The sequence below is a fragment of the Caenorhabditis remanei genome, chromosome X (assembly GCF_010183535.1).
Source record: "Caenorhabditis remanei strain PX506 chromosome X, whole genome shotgun sequence".
Lineage (NCBI taxonomy): Eukaryota > Metazoa > Nematoda > Chromadorea > Rhabditida > Rhabditidae > Caenorhabditis > Caenorhabditis remanei.
In genome coordinates, this window is record NC_071333.1 from 6,113,310 (window position 1) to 6,132,402 (window position 19,093).

General features: G+C 36.9%; 3 protein-coding genes across 3 annotated transcripts; 1 reads left to right on the plus strand and 2 right to left on the minus strand.

Annotated features, from left to right (window-relative positions):
• Positions 1-208: 208 nt before the first annotated feature.
• Positions 209-3,952, minus strand: GCK72_023169 (uncharacterized protein; the record flags this gene model as incomplete). The annotated part of the gene is made up of 4 exons (XM_003103341.2): positions 209-266; positions 481-647; positions 3,452-3,640; positions 3,878-3,952. 4 exons carry the CDS (start codon positions 3,950-3,952, stop codon positions 209-211), a joined length of 489 nt encoding a protein of 162 aa, XP_003103389.2.
• Positions 3,953-8,503: 4,551 nt separating this feature from the next.
• On the plus strand, positions 8,504-12,140 carry GCK72_023170 (uncharacterized protein; the record flags this gene model as incomplete). The annotated part of the gene is made up of 12 exons (XM_053735267.1): positions 8,504-8,631; positions 8,741-8,840; positions 8,910-9,034; positions 9,170-9,286; positions 9,332-9,581; positions 9,631-9,781; positions 9,828-10,072; positions 10,545-10,740; positions 10,845-11,180; positions 11,227-11,347; positions 11,520-11,752; positions 11,938-12,140. The coding sequence occupies 12 exons, from the start codon at positions 8,504-8,506 to the stop codon at positions 12,138-12,140; spliced, it is 2,205 nt and encodes a 734-aa protein (XP_053578833.1).
• A 488-nt stretch (positions 12,141-12,628) lies between these two features.
• On the minus strand, positions 12,629-14,034 carry GCK72_023171 (uncharacterized protein; the record flags this gene model as incomplete). Its single annotated transcript, XM_003103280.2, has 5 exons — positions 12,629-12,712; positions 12,824-12,967; positions 13,156-13,239; positions 13,710-13,786; positions 13,956-14,034. 5 exons carry the CDS (start codon positions 14,032-14,034, stop codon positions 12,629-12,631), a joined length of 468 nt encoding a protein of 155 aa, XP_003103328.1.
• Between the last annotated feature and the right edge of the window lie 5,059 nt (positions 14,035-19,093).

The window sequence follows — 19,093 nt, forward strand, 5'->3', positions numbered from 1 at the left end:
ATTTGGTAAGAAAGATAATATTTCAAATTGCTGAATTGTTGGCTTTGTCTGAGCTAAAACTGTTTCATGAGACAAGACTAGGATGAAAGCCATGAAACATTGAGAAGCATATGAAACAATAGAAATGCTAATTGAAGTGGCAGCAAATTTGTCTATGATTTTGTCATAATATTGGCGCAAAAGGCATTGAAGAAGAAGAGTAAAATAATCAGATCTGCTTGGCACGGAGAACTTTGATGACGTCGGTGTCTTCACGGTAGAACATGCTGAAAACACAAATTATTTGTTGGAAGAGAAGCAATTTTTATAATGTTCTATGAGTTTCTTTTCTCTTTTGTTTTTTTTGAAGGACAATCGACATGACCCTGAATTTTTATAAATAGAAATAATTTTGAATGGTATCACTTTTCTTAATTTTTGATTTGCGCACAGTTTCTAACAGAACACCTACTGCAGCAAGCTACAAACAGAATGTCTTACCATCGTCGAGTTGGTGGTCTTGGTGGCGGCTCCTCATATTCCTCTTTCTTTGTCTCATCAGCGTTTCTATCATCTTTCGGATCTTGGCAGAGTTGCTCCAGGAGCTGCATATGGCGTTGACGACGGTTCTGGTTGTGGTCCATATTTTTACGGGTTTTCAAGGCTTTCTGAAACATTGAAAGTTGTTCAAAAGTGATAAGAAGGAAGAACAAGTGTAGGAAAAACGAATGAGGAAGAGTTTTCAAAAGGAATGGAATGACGACAGTCAAAAGCGACCACGTGCAGGTGGAAATTCGTCCGACTTCCAGCCCACTTTTTCTTTTCGCATTGTTTTACGAGGTTTCATCAAAAAGAGGTAGTAACACCTGATCTCACCACCTCATCGCTTCTTTGCCTCTTCCTTTTTTATGACGTTTCACCGAATCATTTTTTACGAGTGAACCAGAAGACGGAAGAAGCATAAAGTAAATTGAATACTAGTTCATAGGTTTATGGGTTCACTGAGAAATAATGGGTTTTAAATTTTCAACCGATTTTTTTTATTTTTGTTTGGGTTTTCAATAGGATATCAGTGGTTACTATCTCCTGTCCTTTTGTAGGACAGACGGTTTTTATTGTTGTTTTAGTGCCATGGTGATATCAAGGACTTTGCGGAATCAACATAATTACGTCAGATGACGGAGAAACAGAAAAAATAATCTAATTTTGTCATGTATCCTGCTAAAAACAAATCTTCTAGTCATCACCAAGAATAGTAGAACAACATCAAGAACCAATTTTTGATAGTTTTCCACACCGTAAACGGAATTAAAGTAAGAAAGCTTTGATTTCACCAAGTCACACAAAAAGAGTGAGTTCCAAGACCGGCGTCCAAATAACTACGTTATTTCCGTAAGTTTAGTAAAAGTTCAATTTCCTCCAAGATTTTTTTTTGGGAGGTTCGTGAATTTCTTGCAAAAGAGAAAAACCTTTCAGAAATAACAGACTGGGAGTTCATTAAAATAAAAGCTCTCCAAAAGATTTTTTCGCGAGAAATAGAAAATTGGGGAATGAGATCATCGCAAAAAACCTAAATGATGAAATTTTCTCGGAAAAGTTTGTGAATGAGTTTTAGTTTGTAATGTGAGTACTTCCACCAGTATAAACAAACAAACCACAAAATGAAATGAGAAAAAATGATTGGGCGTGGCGACACGACGTTTTGAGTTCTAGACAAAATTAAAGGGTAAGCTGAAAAATTGGATCAAGAAACCACGAATACGGTAACTATTTGCAAGAGAAATCATCATGGCGAAGCCCAGAAAGATTCAAGTTAGTAAGCTATTCATGTCAGAAAGAACAAAATGACTTGCCACCTCATTCCCCCAATCCATGCAGTCATACTGACAAATTTGCTCTCAATTTTTCCGCTTTCAAACGTTAAACTAACACAAGTTACTTGGTCACTGGTTTGCAACCATTCTATTTCACTAAGTCTTTGTTTGACAAAGGCCGATATTGCAACTAAAAATAGTAGAAGAATGGCATGAAAAGAGGGTGGCGAGGAAATGCACTTTTTAAATGAACTCTCTGATGGGAGGCTTCTCATGTAGAACATCCACAAATTCTTATGCATTTTTAAGAGCCGTATTTTTGCAAGTGATGGAAAAACATGAGATGAAAGAAAACACAATACAAAAAGTGGCAGTCACATTTCATAAATAAGATGTATGTAAGAGAAAAAGGCTCTGTGCATAAAAACACGGAAATAATGGGGGTAATTTGTTCGTGTGTCAGAACGTAAAGGTTTTTTGCAAAAGAGAAGGATGAGCCATGTGAATTCAATTTTGGAAGCTCACGCTGTGCTACAGTAGGAACCTTTAATTGGCTAAAATCATCCGAAATTTTATTTCGTAAAATGTTTTTAGATAGACTCAATTGTTGTAGTACTAAAAAAACGTTAACTAGCGGTTTTTCAGAGACAAAACTGAACACTACATTGTTTTTCCATTATAGAGCAAATCAATTGGGACGCATTCCACTCTTTTCATACTTTCATATAATTTCCGATTTTTCGCCCGTTTCCTTCATTAAAACAATTACACCATTTTCCTACGGAATGGTGTTTGGAGCGGATAGGATATGTGAATAGGTAGGAAGATGGAAAAAAGATGCAAAGAGGTCACTTTTTGCAGCCACTCTCTACAAACCTCTAGTCATTCCACTAGTTCAAGGACTAATTCGTCGAGATGGCTGATTGGAGGCTTTTAGAAGAACGCCCGTCTCAATTTTATTTCTCTCACGTTTTCCTTTTATGCGTTACAAAAATGTGACTTTTTCGTTGACCACGTGGAAAAGCGAAAGGAAATAAAAGTTTGGAGAACGTGATGATACACACTTCGAGAATCACACGTCAGTAGACAACAGTTTGTCTAACAACTGGTAATTGGTATCAGTTGTTCAAGGTTTCAGGAATATAACTGGCAGTTGATAGTGGGAAAGACAAGAAATATAAAAAGTGGAACAGTATCCCTTTTGATCGTTTTGGAAAACACTGGTAAACCGAAGTTATAGTTACAAAACATTAAAAAGAAATAGGCAGGCAATGGAGAATAGCGTTTCAGATTGTTTTGTTTTCTCGCGTCTTTTTCTTTAACAAAAAGAAGAACCAATTTTCGTTATGAAAAACGCGTGTTTGTAAGTTTTCCACCACTATTGGACGTGGTGTGCGTCAGGATGCCGAATCGAAAAATAAAAATAATGAGCAACCAGGGGTTATGACTACTGGAAATTTGACTGAAAAATATAGATTTTGTACAAGAACCACAGTAGGACGGATTACAGTGTACTCTTGAAGTATCGAAGTCTCAATTTGTATTTTTGGATGTCGAAAAATACATTTTTAGTCTGCGCTTATGATTTTTTAGATTTTCTATACATGTACCTGATCAGAACAACTATAAATCATTTCTGACTTCTAGAAAAGCCTCACCTTAACAATCTTGCGTGCCATCGAAATATTCGTTTTGCTATATCCGGACTGTTTTGGGAAGACACTCAGCATACGTCGTCGACGTTCGTGTTTGTCGTGGATTCGTAAGACTTTGAACGGAGTAGTATTAGCGCTGGTTGTAGTAGTTGATGGGGGCGATGAAGACGAGGTGGTGGTGGTGTCCAGTTCCTGCAATACTACTAGTTTCATATGCGATTTAGACGGTTTATTCGCACGTTCGATGTAGTTTTTTTTGCAATTGGAAGACCTACCCGAAAGAAATGGTTTAGTTGGTCACTCAGATATTAAGAGTACTAGAAGAATGCAAATCGTAAATTAAGCATCATTCAAAGTGTGTGACATATCTAACATCACCTAATCTTTGAAAGCTTCTCATTCAGCACACTTTTTTCAAAACCGACTTACCGACATAATCCCGCTGTCATCCGATTTTTCGTCCTCTTTGGCTTCATCTGTCGTAGTCATTGGTGGCGGGCTCATTGAGCACTGACGAAATGGATTTTGTGAAAGCCGTCGGGATATAGAAAATAGATTAAAAGAGTAGGAGTGCAGGAAAGCATAAAAGGGGTAAAAGGACACTCTAATCGGTAAAAAAAGGGGGGGGCGAGGGATTGGAAGAAGGATAGAAAAAACTGAATGCAGAAGTTGAATGATGGCACTAAGAGATTGGATTTTAGGGACAGAAGAAAAAAAATAGATGGAGAAAATGATGAATGGACTAGGCGTTGGATGACGGAGAAATATTCCGATTCAGAAGGCAGAAATATTTTTAATCTTAAAGATTATGTTATTCATCTTTTTATATGTGTACATGCATATATGCGGATGTAATCTGACATTGTGAAACCACCACTTTCAATTTTATGCATTTATAAGTAGGACATCTACAATTTTTTGAAATCCGAACATTGAGATTTTTTTGAGAAATACACGCGCTCCTGAAAGAATGTGTTTAGCATGGGAAGAATCTTCAAGAATTCTCATCTGGCTTTGAAAAAATGAACGCCCTCTGTAATTTTCTTCTTTCCATGATTTGATGTAGAATTTGTTGTCGGGAAAAGAATGTTTTGTCGGAGTGCGACACCGAAGAAAAGAAAGGAAGACGAAAAAGATGGATATGTTATGCTAGTGCGCAAGATATCTTTTTCGCGCATCGAAATTGAATGTCTTGGATGAGAGAGGACCGTGAAGAGATTCTCTTCTCTTCTATATATTTTTTTATTCCAAAGAGATGATGACAGAGAGTGGAAGATTCTCAGAGCAGGTCACTCAACCAGTGGGAGGCTCTCAAGGAAGAAAGGAAAGAAGAAATGAACAAAAGAAACAAAAAGGCGACAGGTAGGTAACAAAGAGAAAAACATATTCGAGTGAGAGTGCAACGAGAAACTGGAAGAGGGAAAAAGAAGAAAGAAGAGAAGTACAAAGTTTTTTCTGACACCATTACTTTCAGATCGTTGAACACGTTAGAAGGAAATAACTATTCTTATAGAATTAATGAGGAGGTTTAATTTAATTTAATTTATTGACTAAAAAAAATTATCAATACCATACACTAGAGACCTGATCAAGCCCCTCACGAGGCGACAGACCAGGTAGGGGGGGGGGAACAAATAAAAAATAAAAAATTGAGAATCATAATGGCAAGATAGGATTGGGGTAGGGATTATAAAACCGAACTGTGAAAGTGGTGGTGGAAGAATTTCGAGAAGGATAAATTAAATTATAGTGACAGACCGTTAAAAATGGGAGAGGCGGGTGAGTGAGCAATATAATACATGGGGGTGGGAGAGAGAGAGAGTTCAAACTTATAATCGATTAATGGATTGTTCAAGAAGGGAGATAAGTTTACCGGGGGAGAGAAATTCAGGGCAATTAGATGTGATGGAATTCCAGATGGGGACAGTGGAAGAGAAGAAATCATTTACTTGTGGTCTAATACAAATGAGGGTCATGGGTCGTCGGTTAGAGTTAGACAGTCTGACATAAGAGTGGATTTCAGGAAAGAAAGTGGCGCCGCAAATTATTTTATAGAGGAGCATTAACTGAGATTTAAGACGACGGTGACGGAGGGAGTATAAATCAAGAATCTCGAGACGATTTAGATAGGAAGTATAGCGAATGTTACATCTCTGAAGAACGTTACATCTCTGAAGAAAAGGTTGTGCAGAGAATTGACAAAAACAGTTATGAAGGACAGCATCGTTATTTAGAAATCTTTTTTTAACAAGCTTTTTGGAAAAACATACCGGAAATATGTTCACATTTTTCACAGTATTCGATAAACACGTTTGGAACGGAATAAGTTCAAACTGATGTGAAATCTTTCTTCATTATCAAAAAATGTGTAATACAGTCTCGCATACTTGTATCTTTCCTAACAGTAAGTATAGAAGTATGGAGACAGAAAAGTCCAAAATATGAAAAAGAAAAGAACGCAACCTTCGAAAGCAATAGAAACCGAAAGTTGTGATAACAATCTTAGAAACCGGCGGCTATTTATCTGAAACAATTCCAATGTACCAAAGCGCCGCCCTCACTATCGGGAATGATGATCTTGCATTCTTTTGCATAATAAAGTTAAAACTTACCTCTATCTAAATTACTACCGAATCAAAACAACTTCAGGTTGTATTTTGTTCATTTTCTCAATTTCAATGAAAGGTTCCTGAAACTAAAAGGACCCAAATATTCTTCCAAATATGGAAAATCAAAAAAAGAACAACGGACGTTGTGTCAGATGTCTGCCTCTATTTGCTTCTCTAAACGTGAAATGCAAACAAAACGAGTTCGCTTTTTTTGCCTATTGCGGTCGGTCGAGCGGTCCATGGCGCGGTCGCACAAATTGAAAATTGTCAATTGTGCGGGAGAACGGAAAGAGAGAAAGAGAGAGAGAGAAAGAGAACGAGCAGAAGAATCTCTTCCTATCATTTTTCCGTCCAGGAAAAGAATCACACAAACACACAAAAAGAAAAGTGAAAGTGTCCCAGATGTGTACGCATTTCTGTGTTTCATTCATTATATATGTGAGCTTTGCACCTGCTGAACTTCATAGACAAAAACTTCGAAAAGAGGATTGATACGAAATCAGGATCAAAACGAAAAACCGATTGTGAAGACGAGTGTGTAGTGCTGATAAGTGAATTGATCGGATAGTGCATGTTGAGACAATCAATCATTTTGCGATATAAGAAGTTATCAATGAGAAATCTGGTTACATGATTGGGATCGAACTAATGAGAAGAACACTACTGTAAAAATGTAAAACTTGAAAAATACCATAAAAACGGTATTATAATGATTTTAATTATCGGTATTTACCATTATTCGTCACAATTATTTCTTGGTTCTGATTAGAATTACCCTAAAAAGGTTTTTCCGGAAATCTTTGTGAGTTTCATAAAACAACGAGGACGCTGATGAACATAACGACATACCGTGATAACAACGTTTTTGCTGTAAATATAATATTCATCAAATTTTCTCGTTGAATCATGAGAAAGTTTTTCAAAGCAATGGTTTTGTTGAAGAATAGTTTAAATATTCAGATTCGTTTTTAGATGCTCTCATCCTTTAGCGTTTTCCGCTTTCTCATGTTTCTTCATCTACTCTCAAGTCGCCGCTCCTGCCCGCCATGTTTATTGCTACTACTCCGCTCTCACTCAGCGGTCTCGTGGTGTAGCGGTTATCACATCTGTCTAACACACAGAAGGCCGGCGGTTCGAGCCCGCCCGAGATCAGTTAATTTTTTTTTTGTTTTTTGAAACGGAATAATATGAATTTCCTTTGTGTTCTATACATTTTCCATTTTCCAGAAATGTTTGTTTCGTCATCTCAAAAACATTTACAGTTTTCCCACCATGTCCTCTCTTTTCCTCCAACATAAAAAAACGGAGTTAAAATCCGCTATTGTTTCCATCAACTCTTTTCTCCACAGAATGTTTGCACTAAGAATTATCAAACTGACCGACGGTCACTTTCAATCGCATCATCATCTTCATCGAGAAGATGCAGCGCTCAAAAACAACAACACCTAACGAAGGAAGACTGTAAGTTTCTCTTTAATTTTATGAAAAGACACTACAAAAGGTAGTAATCGGTTAGATCGAGAATGGCTGCGTGGTCGGCCTTGAATCATTTTTTACCGTTCCTTTTAATTGAATAGGTCACAACCGGTCTTTGAAAATGGAATCAATGCTTGGCAGTTCTGATAATTTCATTGAATTTGGTTGGATACAAGACACAAATTAACTCCATTTTTCACGATTAGCTGTCAGATCACAAATTTATTCTTTGAAATGGAAGCAAAACTACTGAATAAGTCACAAGATGAGTAAGTTGTTTTGTTTTAAAGCTAGAGATTGAAGTATTGTTGAAAATTCGATTTACTTAATCTATCAAGAACTGATAATCGGGCCAAGAGTCTCTTGCTTGCTCAATGAGCCGGTCGTTCGTGTATTTGCCAACATGTCTTTGCAAGACGTCCGTCATTTTATCATCAACTCTTAAGGTTTTTTCTTTTTCTCTGTTTCTATTGTGTTTCAACAGTTTTTCGTAATTGCTCATTTCAAATAATCCGTTTCTTGTGGAACGATAGCATTACAAGTTCACTTTTTATATTTAGCAGTATAGACTGTTCCTCTAAAAATCATTCTGTGCCTAGCTGCTTCTTTTTGAAGTTTGGCCTTTTTTGAAAGTTTCTCTACCTAAAAAATAAAAGAATCTCTGTTCCAGTCATGAATAATCATTATGCAAATTGTTCTCCTAAGAAACAATTTTCCATTCAAATCGATTCTATTGTATGTTTCTGCCATGGTCACCCATTCTCGAAATTTCCGACCATCTCTCATCTGACCCGAACGCTTGTTTCCCTATGAACAAATATGTACCTGAAACGGTGGCGCAAGTTGAATTAATAGCCTTGTTTTTTCCTACCCGTCCCAACAATTCATTCCTCATTTACTATCTATTATCGGGACAACGAAGGCATTCTTGTTTTTGATTCTGCTTCCTCAATTGCTGATAATATGAAATATGGAAGTTCCTAAACTTCCCACTGTTATTTTACACTCTCCAGACTCTGATTCAGTGATTTCCGATGATGATTCACCTTATTTTTTGTATGATGAGTACCGCAGTAGTATGGAGCGACTGGCGTTTCGGTGAGAAAATAGAAACAGTTGATAAGAAAATTCAATTATAGAATTTTTCAATGATAAGGGCGTCTACTTTAGAAAAAAGTTCGGCTGTTTCCGATTTTTTATATTTCAGAAATCAGGAGTACTCGGATGATAGAAGCATGCAGCGGAGAAACCCGATTCGTCGGCAGCGTACTGTGCTGGATGAAGAACAGACAAAAGATGCGCTAAAAGTGAGTTCCTCCTTGGTTTAACCCCATTTTTGTAAACCGAACGTTTTAATATTAACAACTTTTTTTCAGCTGTTGGAAAAGTTTGTACGAAAAAAGTATCCAAATGGTACATTTGGTATCAATCAAGAGAGCACAGATCTTGAGCAGGCTGATGCTCCGGTAGGACACACGCAATCGGCATGCCAGTTTTCGAGGTAAGTTGACTTGATTGGGTAATATTGTCACTTAGAGTTGTACACGCACATGTTAGTAATGTACTTTTATTATTTTTGTTACGTAAGAAAACACTTGATTCTGATTTTCAATCTAAATTTAGTTAAAAATTTTAGAAACCTTACTCCTGCTGAACGAATATCCAATGTTTTCATACCACCTTCACTCGGCGCTGAGGACTACCCACCGTTATCACCAGGTTTATATGATTCAACTTTTCGAAGTGAAATTAAGTGAGTTTTCATTTCCTAGACCTATTAAAAAAAACTTCATTTTAGGCATCAAGAACGAGAATCCTGGGGAGCATGGTTTGTTCGAGTTGGCAAATTTCTGTATAAGTTCCTAGGACTCCAATATATATTTCTTGCACTTGTGATACTTGGATATGCTTGTCTCGGTGGTTATATTTTTCAAACGTTGGAACATGATCAACAATTGATGGATCTAGAGGCGGAAGAACAAGTTAAAATTCAAGAATCGACAATGTTGGCAGAAAACTTATTGAATTATTTGAAAAAATGGAATTGTGTAAGTCTTGAATTTTTGGTTATGACCTCACTAAAAATGATGTTTTTAGGGTCAATCAAATGAGAAAAAATGTCTTGAACTTATTACAAAAGCGTTTGTCGAGAGATCGGAAAAAGTGGAGAAAGCAATTCGTGGTGATGGTTGGCGTTGGGATTTCTGGAATTCTGTATTCTTTGCTGCAACTGTTTTCACAACCATTGGTTAGACAACGTGTACTTAACTCTGAAATTGCTTTACGGTTTTCAGGATATGGTAACCTTGCATGTAAAACAAATATAGGGCGGATTGCCACTATTATTTATGGTCTTATTGGCATTCCATTGATGTTGTTCGTGTTGAAAGTGTTTGGTGAACTTTCTTTTAAATGGGTACAGAAAATACGATACAATCTACGACGATGTGCTAGAAAATGTATCTGGAAGAAACTGAAGAGATCGAGTACTATTGAGACAGTGGCATCAGATGAGATGCTAGAGACGTGTGAAGACAGTGTGAGTTTAATTACTACTTTTGTGTAGCCAATGACAAAAATGAAACAGAAAAGTACCATTCCAGAAAAAAGTCTTGGAGTTTTCTATTTCCGCAATAGAATGCAAGCGTTTTCAAAGTTATTATAATGTTGACAGTGATAACTCCCGGACTAGCTTTATATGTAATAGAAAATAAGGATTCTACTCATAGCAATTCATGAAGCAAAGATCGCAATATTTGCCAATTTCAAAGAATTTATTTTTCAACCCACAAGATGGAAGAATGGAAGACCATTACTGAAATAAACACAAAATCTGATTTCATTTTTAATTTTGAAAAAGTTGGAAGTCGGAATGATTTTGTTCACCTGACCGAAAATGCGAAACTCCGACATTTTCAATAGTTTTTCTAAATTTGTTAGAAAACTGGAAAACCCCTCATCCGCCTCGTTTCTCATCCTGGATTCATTTTTAAAGATAATTGTAATTTCAGGAGGACGAAGAGCGTATCACCACTTTCCCTGTCAAGTGGGCACTTTGCATCGTGTTTTTGTTCATTGTGATTTGCTCTTTCATTGTTTCATTTTGGGAGAAATGGGATTTCCTAACCGCTTTCTATTTCTTCTTTGTCTCACTCTCCACAATTGGATTCGGTGACGTCATTCCAGAACACCCGCGAACCGCATGTGGTAATTCGTGATGTTATTTTTATTATTTTCAGTCTCTGTCTAAATACATTGTCGGCGACAAAAATAGGCAGATGCATGCTAATGATTCAGCTATTTATTTTCAGGTCTCTTCATTCTTTATTTTGTTGGCCTCGCACTATTTTCGATGGTCTACGCCATTCTTCAGGAACGAGTTGAGAATCAGTACATGTGGGCGTTAGAACTTATTGACCAGGAATACCAAGAAACCCAATTAGACAAACAATTGGTAGAAGATTATGAAGAAGCACTGGAGAAACAGAGGCAACTCAATGAGAACGGAGAAGGTGCAGGAGGTGTTTTTTGGAGTAATGCAATTGGTAAAATGCATTCTCAAAGTTCAGTTCGATGGAGACAAAAGAATAGTGCATACAGTATGGAGAACATGCCAGATAGACCGATTAGTGAAAGAAGGTTTAGTGGTAGGTGTTCGATAGAGAAATTTTTAATTTGAAATTATCCTTTCAGTGTTCACACCTGGAGAACCTCCTCAAGCGGCACCACCTGTGCTTGGAACTTTCATGCTTCATAATTTGTCGATGAAAAAAAAGTTACTAGCACGATCGGAAAGCATTTTGAACCAACAAGAGTAAGAAGGTCCCATTTCTCTCCATTTACTTCCGTTTTGCTTTTTTCAGAACAAAACGTCCTTCAACCTTGTTTCCTAGCAATGAGATGCTCTCCAATTCGGCAAACAGCTCACGAGGGTACTACTAACTGCATTTTATAAACATTACATTAAGTACATACATAAATTTTAGATCACCATGGCCACACGCAGCCGAATTAAACCTACCAAAGGAACCGACCACTTTAGGGAAACCAATGGGTTTATCGGCTCCTAATTTGGCAACTGCTCCACGTGGCAACCGATCGCCATCTGGTGCTTTATCAGTGATCACCGAGGCAAGCGACGAGGATACGCGCCACTTCAAAAAGCATCGAAGACCGTTGGCAAAATCTGCGGCCGCAGATGAAACCATATCAACACACGGTACACAGTTTTCTTTTTCTTTTTCAATATCCCTTTCCTTTTCTTTGATATCAAATCACTCGGAAACTTTCATCTTTCTTGACAGTCTTTTTTTGATGTTCCGCAGTCTTTTGGTAAAAGAAAACAAGTGAAAACGAATATAAGAAAAATATATTTACTGCAAGGCACACAATTCTTTGATTCAGGTAGCGCAGAAAGTCTTGATCAAGTGATGGATGAGTTGCAATTAGACTCTCATGATCAGGCGATCACCCCCAAACCATATCGAGATCCATCATCAGGAATACAACGATTACGTGAGGAAATAATAGCGGCGAGAGCAGAAAGAATGCCACTGTTCCCTAAAGAGCCACTAAAAGAGGAAGATGAAAACGAGAAAGACTCATAAGAGGTGTTTGTCCTGTGAATTATACATGGTTTATCTTTTTTCAATGTTTGAGAGTAATATTCGTTTTTTTAATGTTGGCAGGTACATATATTGTTGTTTTAAAAAAGTACACAACTATTGGGGTTTTTGTAAAATACTTTATTACATATCCAAATCATTTATTATTACTAACGTTTTCAATTTCAAATATTCATCATCATACAACATAATAAGACAATTCATCAAATAAAATCTGAGTCGTTAATTATTTTTTCTTTGTCTTCCAGTTTTCTGTTTTCATATTTCAAATGAACTTCTAAAGTCCATATTATTATTACAAATGGCTAAGACGGGGACAGTGAGGTTAAGTATCAGAAACAACTTGTGAATTTTCAAAAGTAAAAGGTCAGGAAAAGTTGGAATTTTGGTGAAGGAAACCAGCATATGGAATTTCTCAAATCGGAAGAAACGAATTAAAACGGAATTAAAATAAGACGCAGGGTGTGCTTTCAACATTCATCGTCACTGGATTCGATGAGTTGTTGACGATCTTTGGACCGACGAAGTTTCTTGAATCGTTCCATTTTTTGTTTCTGTAAAAATCAAAGAACGCTTATTATCACTTCTTTACCAGTCATCCCTTATCACTCTTATCATATTAAGGGGGCACAAAAAGTACTGTATCTCTTTTTCTTTCTCCTTACCGTTTCTTTGAATCGCCCGCCACTCTTTTTTGCCGACTTCTCTTCTTCTCCAGCCACACCAGTTGATCCATTGTCTTTTTCCTTTGATGATGACGACGAACTATCGTCACTGAATGGCGATAACTTGCGAACGACGGCGCTCATCTGAATTCGGGTTTTTCGTTTCTTCGATTTACCATAAAGCGGTCAGTTGGGCAAGGGAAAGGCGACCGAATGGGTCAATAAACAACTTTACAAGCAATCCCATTCAAATCAAATCCTCTCTTCGATACGATATATGGATTGGATTGTAAGAAGATCTCATTCCGGGGGAGGGAGAGAAAGGAACTAACCTTTTGTGAAAAGATGCTTGGGCTTGTCTTTTTTTCCGGAATCTCGATCTTGGTCTCAGATCCGACGTCAACTTTTAGTGGTTCCTGGAAAACATTGATGAATTTTATTTATACCATTGAGATTTCCAAAAGGAAACTTGTAATTTCCCAGAAAACATGTCCCATAAAATTTCGAATGTTACCCTTTTTCCTGACTTTCGTGTGCCAATGCGCATAAAATAAATAATCACGTCACTTCTCTGACTATAACAACAACACAAAAAAAACTTGAAGCAGCGCGGTCTAGCATTTTGTAGACCGGAAAGTCTGCTTTTTTGTCCTCACCCCCCGCAACTTTACGCTCCTTTTCGGGTATGGTGCGGAAATGCCTGTTCTTTCGTGTGAGTGCCCGATGCCTCGCAAACATAAAGTAGCAATACTTGGTTATTGGTTTTTTTTAATATGAAAAATGAATGTATGTACAGTTCCTGTTCAACTCAATGTAGGTTCAGTGCCCCATTCACATCGATGATTATTGTATTTTATAGTTAATATAACCGTTATTTCACTAGTACCTGTTTTTGAGCCTGGTAGTCCTCCCAAATAATCTCTGGAGGAATGATGTAGTTGAATTGGCCAGGTGTGACGGATTCTGAAATCTGATTTTTTATGCTTCGACTGCGAATTCAGACGGGAAAACAATTACAGCTATTCAAATAACAAAACTTTAAGCTGATCATGATTCTTTCTTTCCAGAAAATTCAAAACATGAAGATTTTGGGCCTACAGATCAAATTCTGAAGAAAATCTGGTCCACTTACGTTTTTCTGATGTGAGACGTTGTCTTCCATTGGTGAACTCGCTGAGCCGTGAGGTGACGGCTCTAGTAATGGAAGACATCTGGAACATTATTTATAGTGATTTTGGAATTTTGAGGAACTGAAAAATTTAAAAAAAGTACAAAGCACAGAATGAGCGAACAGGGTGTATTTCAGAAAACCACAAAACCAAAATGGAGGCGTTCTCGCTCTCCCCCGCTCTTTTTCTCTTACTTCTCTTGATCTTTTTCTCCCTCAAGCCATAAGCGTCGCTCCGCCCATTTTTGGGGTTCAGTCTTCATTTTCTACTTGCCCCCTCTCACACAAAACCTTTCGACCCAATCAATCCAGGGTGGTGTCTATTTGCATTTAGATTTAGACATAAAGCGAGAAGGATGGGAAAAAGTGAAAACTGATGAACGGGTGGTGGAAGAAAAGAGGAAAGAGCTAGAACAACAAAGTGTCGGATTAGTTACCTTCAGAGTATAAAGGCCAAGGAGCCCTCAACTCGTAAAAATTGAGACGAAGAAGAGAAAGGGATAGTTCAGTTTGTTAAAGGAGAGTAGAATCAACAAGATGCGTCATTTGGAAGAAGCAAATACTTTCGGACGAGAGATGGTAACGAAATGAACGGACAAGTAGGAGGACGAGATGGAAAAAAATGGTTAGACGTAAAGCATTAAACTACGTGTACTGTCAAAAAAGACAGTTGTAAGAAAATATTGCTGAGGGAGCAAGGATCGAGAACAAAATATAGTCTTGTGAAGTGAAAGTCAGGTAGGAATTATTAACAAAAAAGGGTACTGTACGTTTATGCATCACAAGACTGACTTGCTAGCTGTCGTAGAAAAAATATTGTGATATTTCAGCAAACCATGAGTTACAGTCACATAAAATTGGTTGCGCTTATTTCTGTTGTACACAATTCTCAGCCTTTTGCCAAAACGTTTATTAGCATCTATTTCGTCTATTTCGTCTCTTTCAAGACGTCGACATTTCTAATCACATACATACATTGTCTAAACATGTTCATTGTGTGAAACTGAATAAAAGACTAAGAGAGCATCAAAAATGCAGCTGCCCATAATGTGACACAGTACAACAAACAGTTATTGTTGCGTAAAAGAACAAGAGGTGTGTGAGAAAATACCACTGGGTGGGAGAAGAACTAGTTGGTGATTCAGGGAAAAAGATCTACAACATAAAACTGCTGGAGAAGTGAGAGAATGAACAGGAGGATCTCTACTGGGGCAGATCCAAACAATTCTGCCGAAAAATGCTTCGCTTGGTCATCACACGTCAAAAAAAGGCCGATCGAAAAAATAGAGGAGGGAAGAGTGTAATGAGACTATGGAAGTCAATAAAACGCGCAAACATTTGGAACATATCGAAAGAGCCTCCTGGGCAAATCACAAATCATGAGGCATCACTGTGACACTATTGTTCAAAAGATGGATTTTTGCAACAACAGAAGCAACTAAGCTGCTCAGCTATCTTCATCTGTTTGGCTTGTTACAAAACTTTCAATACTGCAATTTTCACATTATCTATTTGTTTCAAAACCACCCATCTACGGTTTATAAAAAAACAACACCGGTTCTGAACACTAAACATTTCCAGAATGCTGCAGATCCAGACAAAAGTTGTTTCCCCTAGCTGATCACAAGACGTTGTAACTTGAGTGCTCAGGTCAGACTCAGCCAGACACTCGTTCAAGATTACACATATGTTACTTATTTTGAGAATCGCCCATCTCAGCTGTTCAGTCCGCCTCAGTGTGACAGGGATTGGTATGACTGATACTCAATTGAGTCAATGACTAAAGAAACCAACCATTTGAAAAATTAGTGGTAAAAATCCAGTGCTCCCACGCAAAATAGTTACAAACGGTTTTTCTCGCGAAGAATAGGGTGTTTAGCTTTTTTTGTTACTTATGTACTTGTTTTGAGTACACAGAATCTCAAGTTGTTTGTTGACAGGTTACTGTGGTGTCTGCGTTTTCTTTTGAAATAATAGTTTTAAAAGTTGGAAATAATATGTTTTTCTAAAAAACTTCAAGACCTAACATAAATGTTCGAATGGCTAACTATCGAATAAGAATTCAAGATGTAACAGTTTCTTAGTTTGTCTCCATTAAAATTTACATTTTCAAATTATCCGCAATTCAATTTCTATTACAACTGAATAATGAGGTAATATAAGACACAAAGGTCGGACATGTTGGGGTCTTTCGGAGGCTAATGAGTGATTGAAACACTGTTATTCAAGGTCGACATGGTGAAAATTTTAGAAAACAGGACGTCATGCGAATAGATTTTGGTGACAAAATTCGTGAAAACGTGGTGAATCTCAAAGTGATCTGGAATTTCAGAAATAAAAAATCTTGTTTGGAGTTATTTTTTATTTTTCTATTTTTCGTAGTTCCGAATTCGATTTTGTAATTATGACGCGAGTCTACCAGAATTTCACGATTCTTCATCAAAAAGAAAATTAGTTTTAAACTTCAAAATATTGGAACGAAAGACGATAAAATTTTATGTTATAAAAAGCTCAGCAACAGTTTCTATCAAAAAATTTTTATGACAAGTTTCTCTACAGAAAAACTTCTGTGCTTGTTTATTTTTCGCATTTGTGCTTGTGCTCTAGAAAGTTATACATTGACTGCTTTTGTAGGTCAAACGACTAGATTTCCGGGAGAAAAAAACAGAAACACCATTTTTGAAATGGATTTACGGCTAGTAGATTATGTATGCTACGAATGGTTATCCCTCATACTCAAGTCTCCAGTGGTGACCACTTGAAATTTGTAAACGAAAGGACACTAAGCTTTTTCATACTTTTCGACTTTTTTTCGAAAAGCATTTTTTTTTTGAAAAAGTTGTAGCAGGGTTTTTATGAAACAATAGTCGTTTCAATTGCTCATAGCTTTTGAAATTAATGACGCGTTTTCTGTTTAGATCTGGTTTTTAAATTAATCAGCGTCAAGTCCCGGATGACACTTCTGTTAGTATCAGTGCAGTGACTCACAATTGTTAAACTTAGATTGCAAATCAAGTAGCGTGGCACGTTATTGTAACATTTTAGAAAATGTCACCTATAATTGAGTTTGTAAGAAGAAACATTGAAAATTGAAAGGGACTTTGGCGAAATGTGAGGTGTGAGTTTTAGCTGTTGAAACAACTGGTAGGAGCAGGGAAAAGAACAAAGACAACGGAAATTAGTTATGGAAGCTAAGGAAGAAGGAGTGGTCAGAACACGTGGGAAGCGTCGCAGGACAAAAAGCCAAAAATGTTGTCTCTTCCTTTTTTCTCGCAGGTCAATCTTTTTTTCTTCCCGTGAAAACACAACACATAGAGAAATACACTAGAAGAACTATGTAAACGAGTTTGGTAAGAGGAGGTGAAGAAGGCGCAAGAAAACGGACATCTCCTCGTCGTCCTCCCTTTCGTCTTCATCTTCTTGTTCACGTGTTCGTTTAGCGAAGCGCCTCTTCTTTTCGTTTTCCTTTCTTTCAGTGGCCCAGTCGCCATTTCTCTTCTTTTTACTCATCCAGTTGTTCACTCGAAAAATTAGAGAAGTGGAATTTTGTATGACTAAAACTTGAGTTAGGGTAAACGCTAGTGGAAAGAGGGAGTGGAAAGAGGAAAACGGAATTTTGAACGGAAATCTAAATAAACAATTTTAAGAGTACCCGGAGCTTCCCAGATGAATTCATTTGGGAGCGGAAGCTGAAGAAGATGGAGGGGAGGAGAAGCAGAAACAGAAGCTAGAAGATGAAGATTCTTTTCTCATTTAATGAAACGAAAAGAAGAATGAAGGATTGAAAAAAGTGACGCGATCACGAAGTGGAATAAAAATAACCAACGGCAAAAAAATAGAGAAAAGAGGAAAAATGAGGGGAAGAATGGAGAACATCTGGAAATTGGAAAGAGGGTCGTATGGCCCAAACGAATGAAGAAGAAAGATATAAATAAACTTATCTTTTTTTCAGTAAACCACCACTCTCATTTTTTTGAGAACTTTTAAAAAGGGTGTAGTAGAATGGAATCTTGGAAAACTAGTTGATGCCAGAAGATAGATGGAATATGTGCATTCAGGAACCAGGGTTAAGTAGTATTTGAAAACCGATCGCATGACAGCAAATAAAAGAAAAGAGATGAGTGAATTCAGTCAGACTTGAAAAAAGAAGTCAATGTGAAGATGACATAAGATCTGCACGTTCTTTTTTACGGAAAGTGTCAGAGAATGGTTTTAATAGTTTCTAAAACATCCCAAAAACGTTTTTGCAGAAAGACATTAGAATATCTTGCAGAATAAAAATGTTTTGTTTCACATTCAAAAAAGTTCTGAAATATTTGTGAGAGGGAAAATAAAAACTTTTTAAAAATGTGTTTGATCGTTTGTGTGTGCTGTTGTGAAACATAAAATAAAATTATTGGAATCCACAAGAAACAATTTTTGTAGTACTCTTCATAAAACCTGAATCTCAAATTGAAGAGAGTTGTTCTTTCTAGAAAGTATGTGCAATTAACGTTACATATTGTCTGAAATGTAACGTAGCGCATACTATCGCATCTCAAATAAATAATTTACGTTATAAGCACTGAAGAATATTCGAGGGAAAAATCACTTTTCTGATCAATAATGTTTCAAGATGTACAAAAAAGGTGTCAATTAAAATAATAAAAGTTCGGGTTTTATCTACAATTCCGACAAACTATGGGACAATCAATTACGCCGAGGAGCAGCTAGTCATCTAGCTCATTAACAAAAATAAACTGTAAACTCTCGCCGGCAAGTTTCAGAATGTTTGAGAGCAAAATAACATTTTAATAAAACGTATTACTTGATACATGATGAATAAAACGAATTACTTGACACACAACAGATATATTTGGTGATTTTGAAAGAAAAATTATTGCAAATTTCCTGAAAATAGAAACGATGTTTGAGAAAACGTTTTTATTATTAAATACCTTTTCGAGTACTTATTGAAACTGTTTGAATTAATGCATTCATATAGATCAATTTAGATTTGTCGTAGACTTCCTTATCAACGAACAAAGTTTTTCTGTATCACAAACCCTTCTGCCTCGCTGTGATGTTCGCTTAAATGCTGTGGTAAAACTGATTTATTCCGC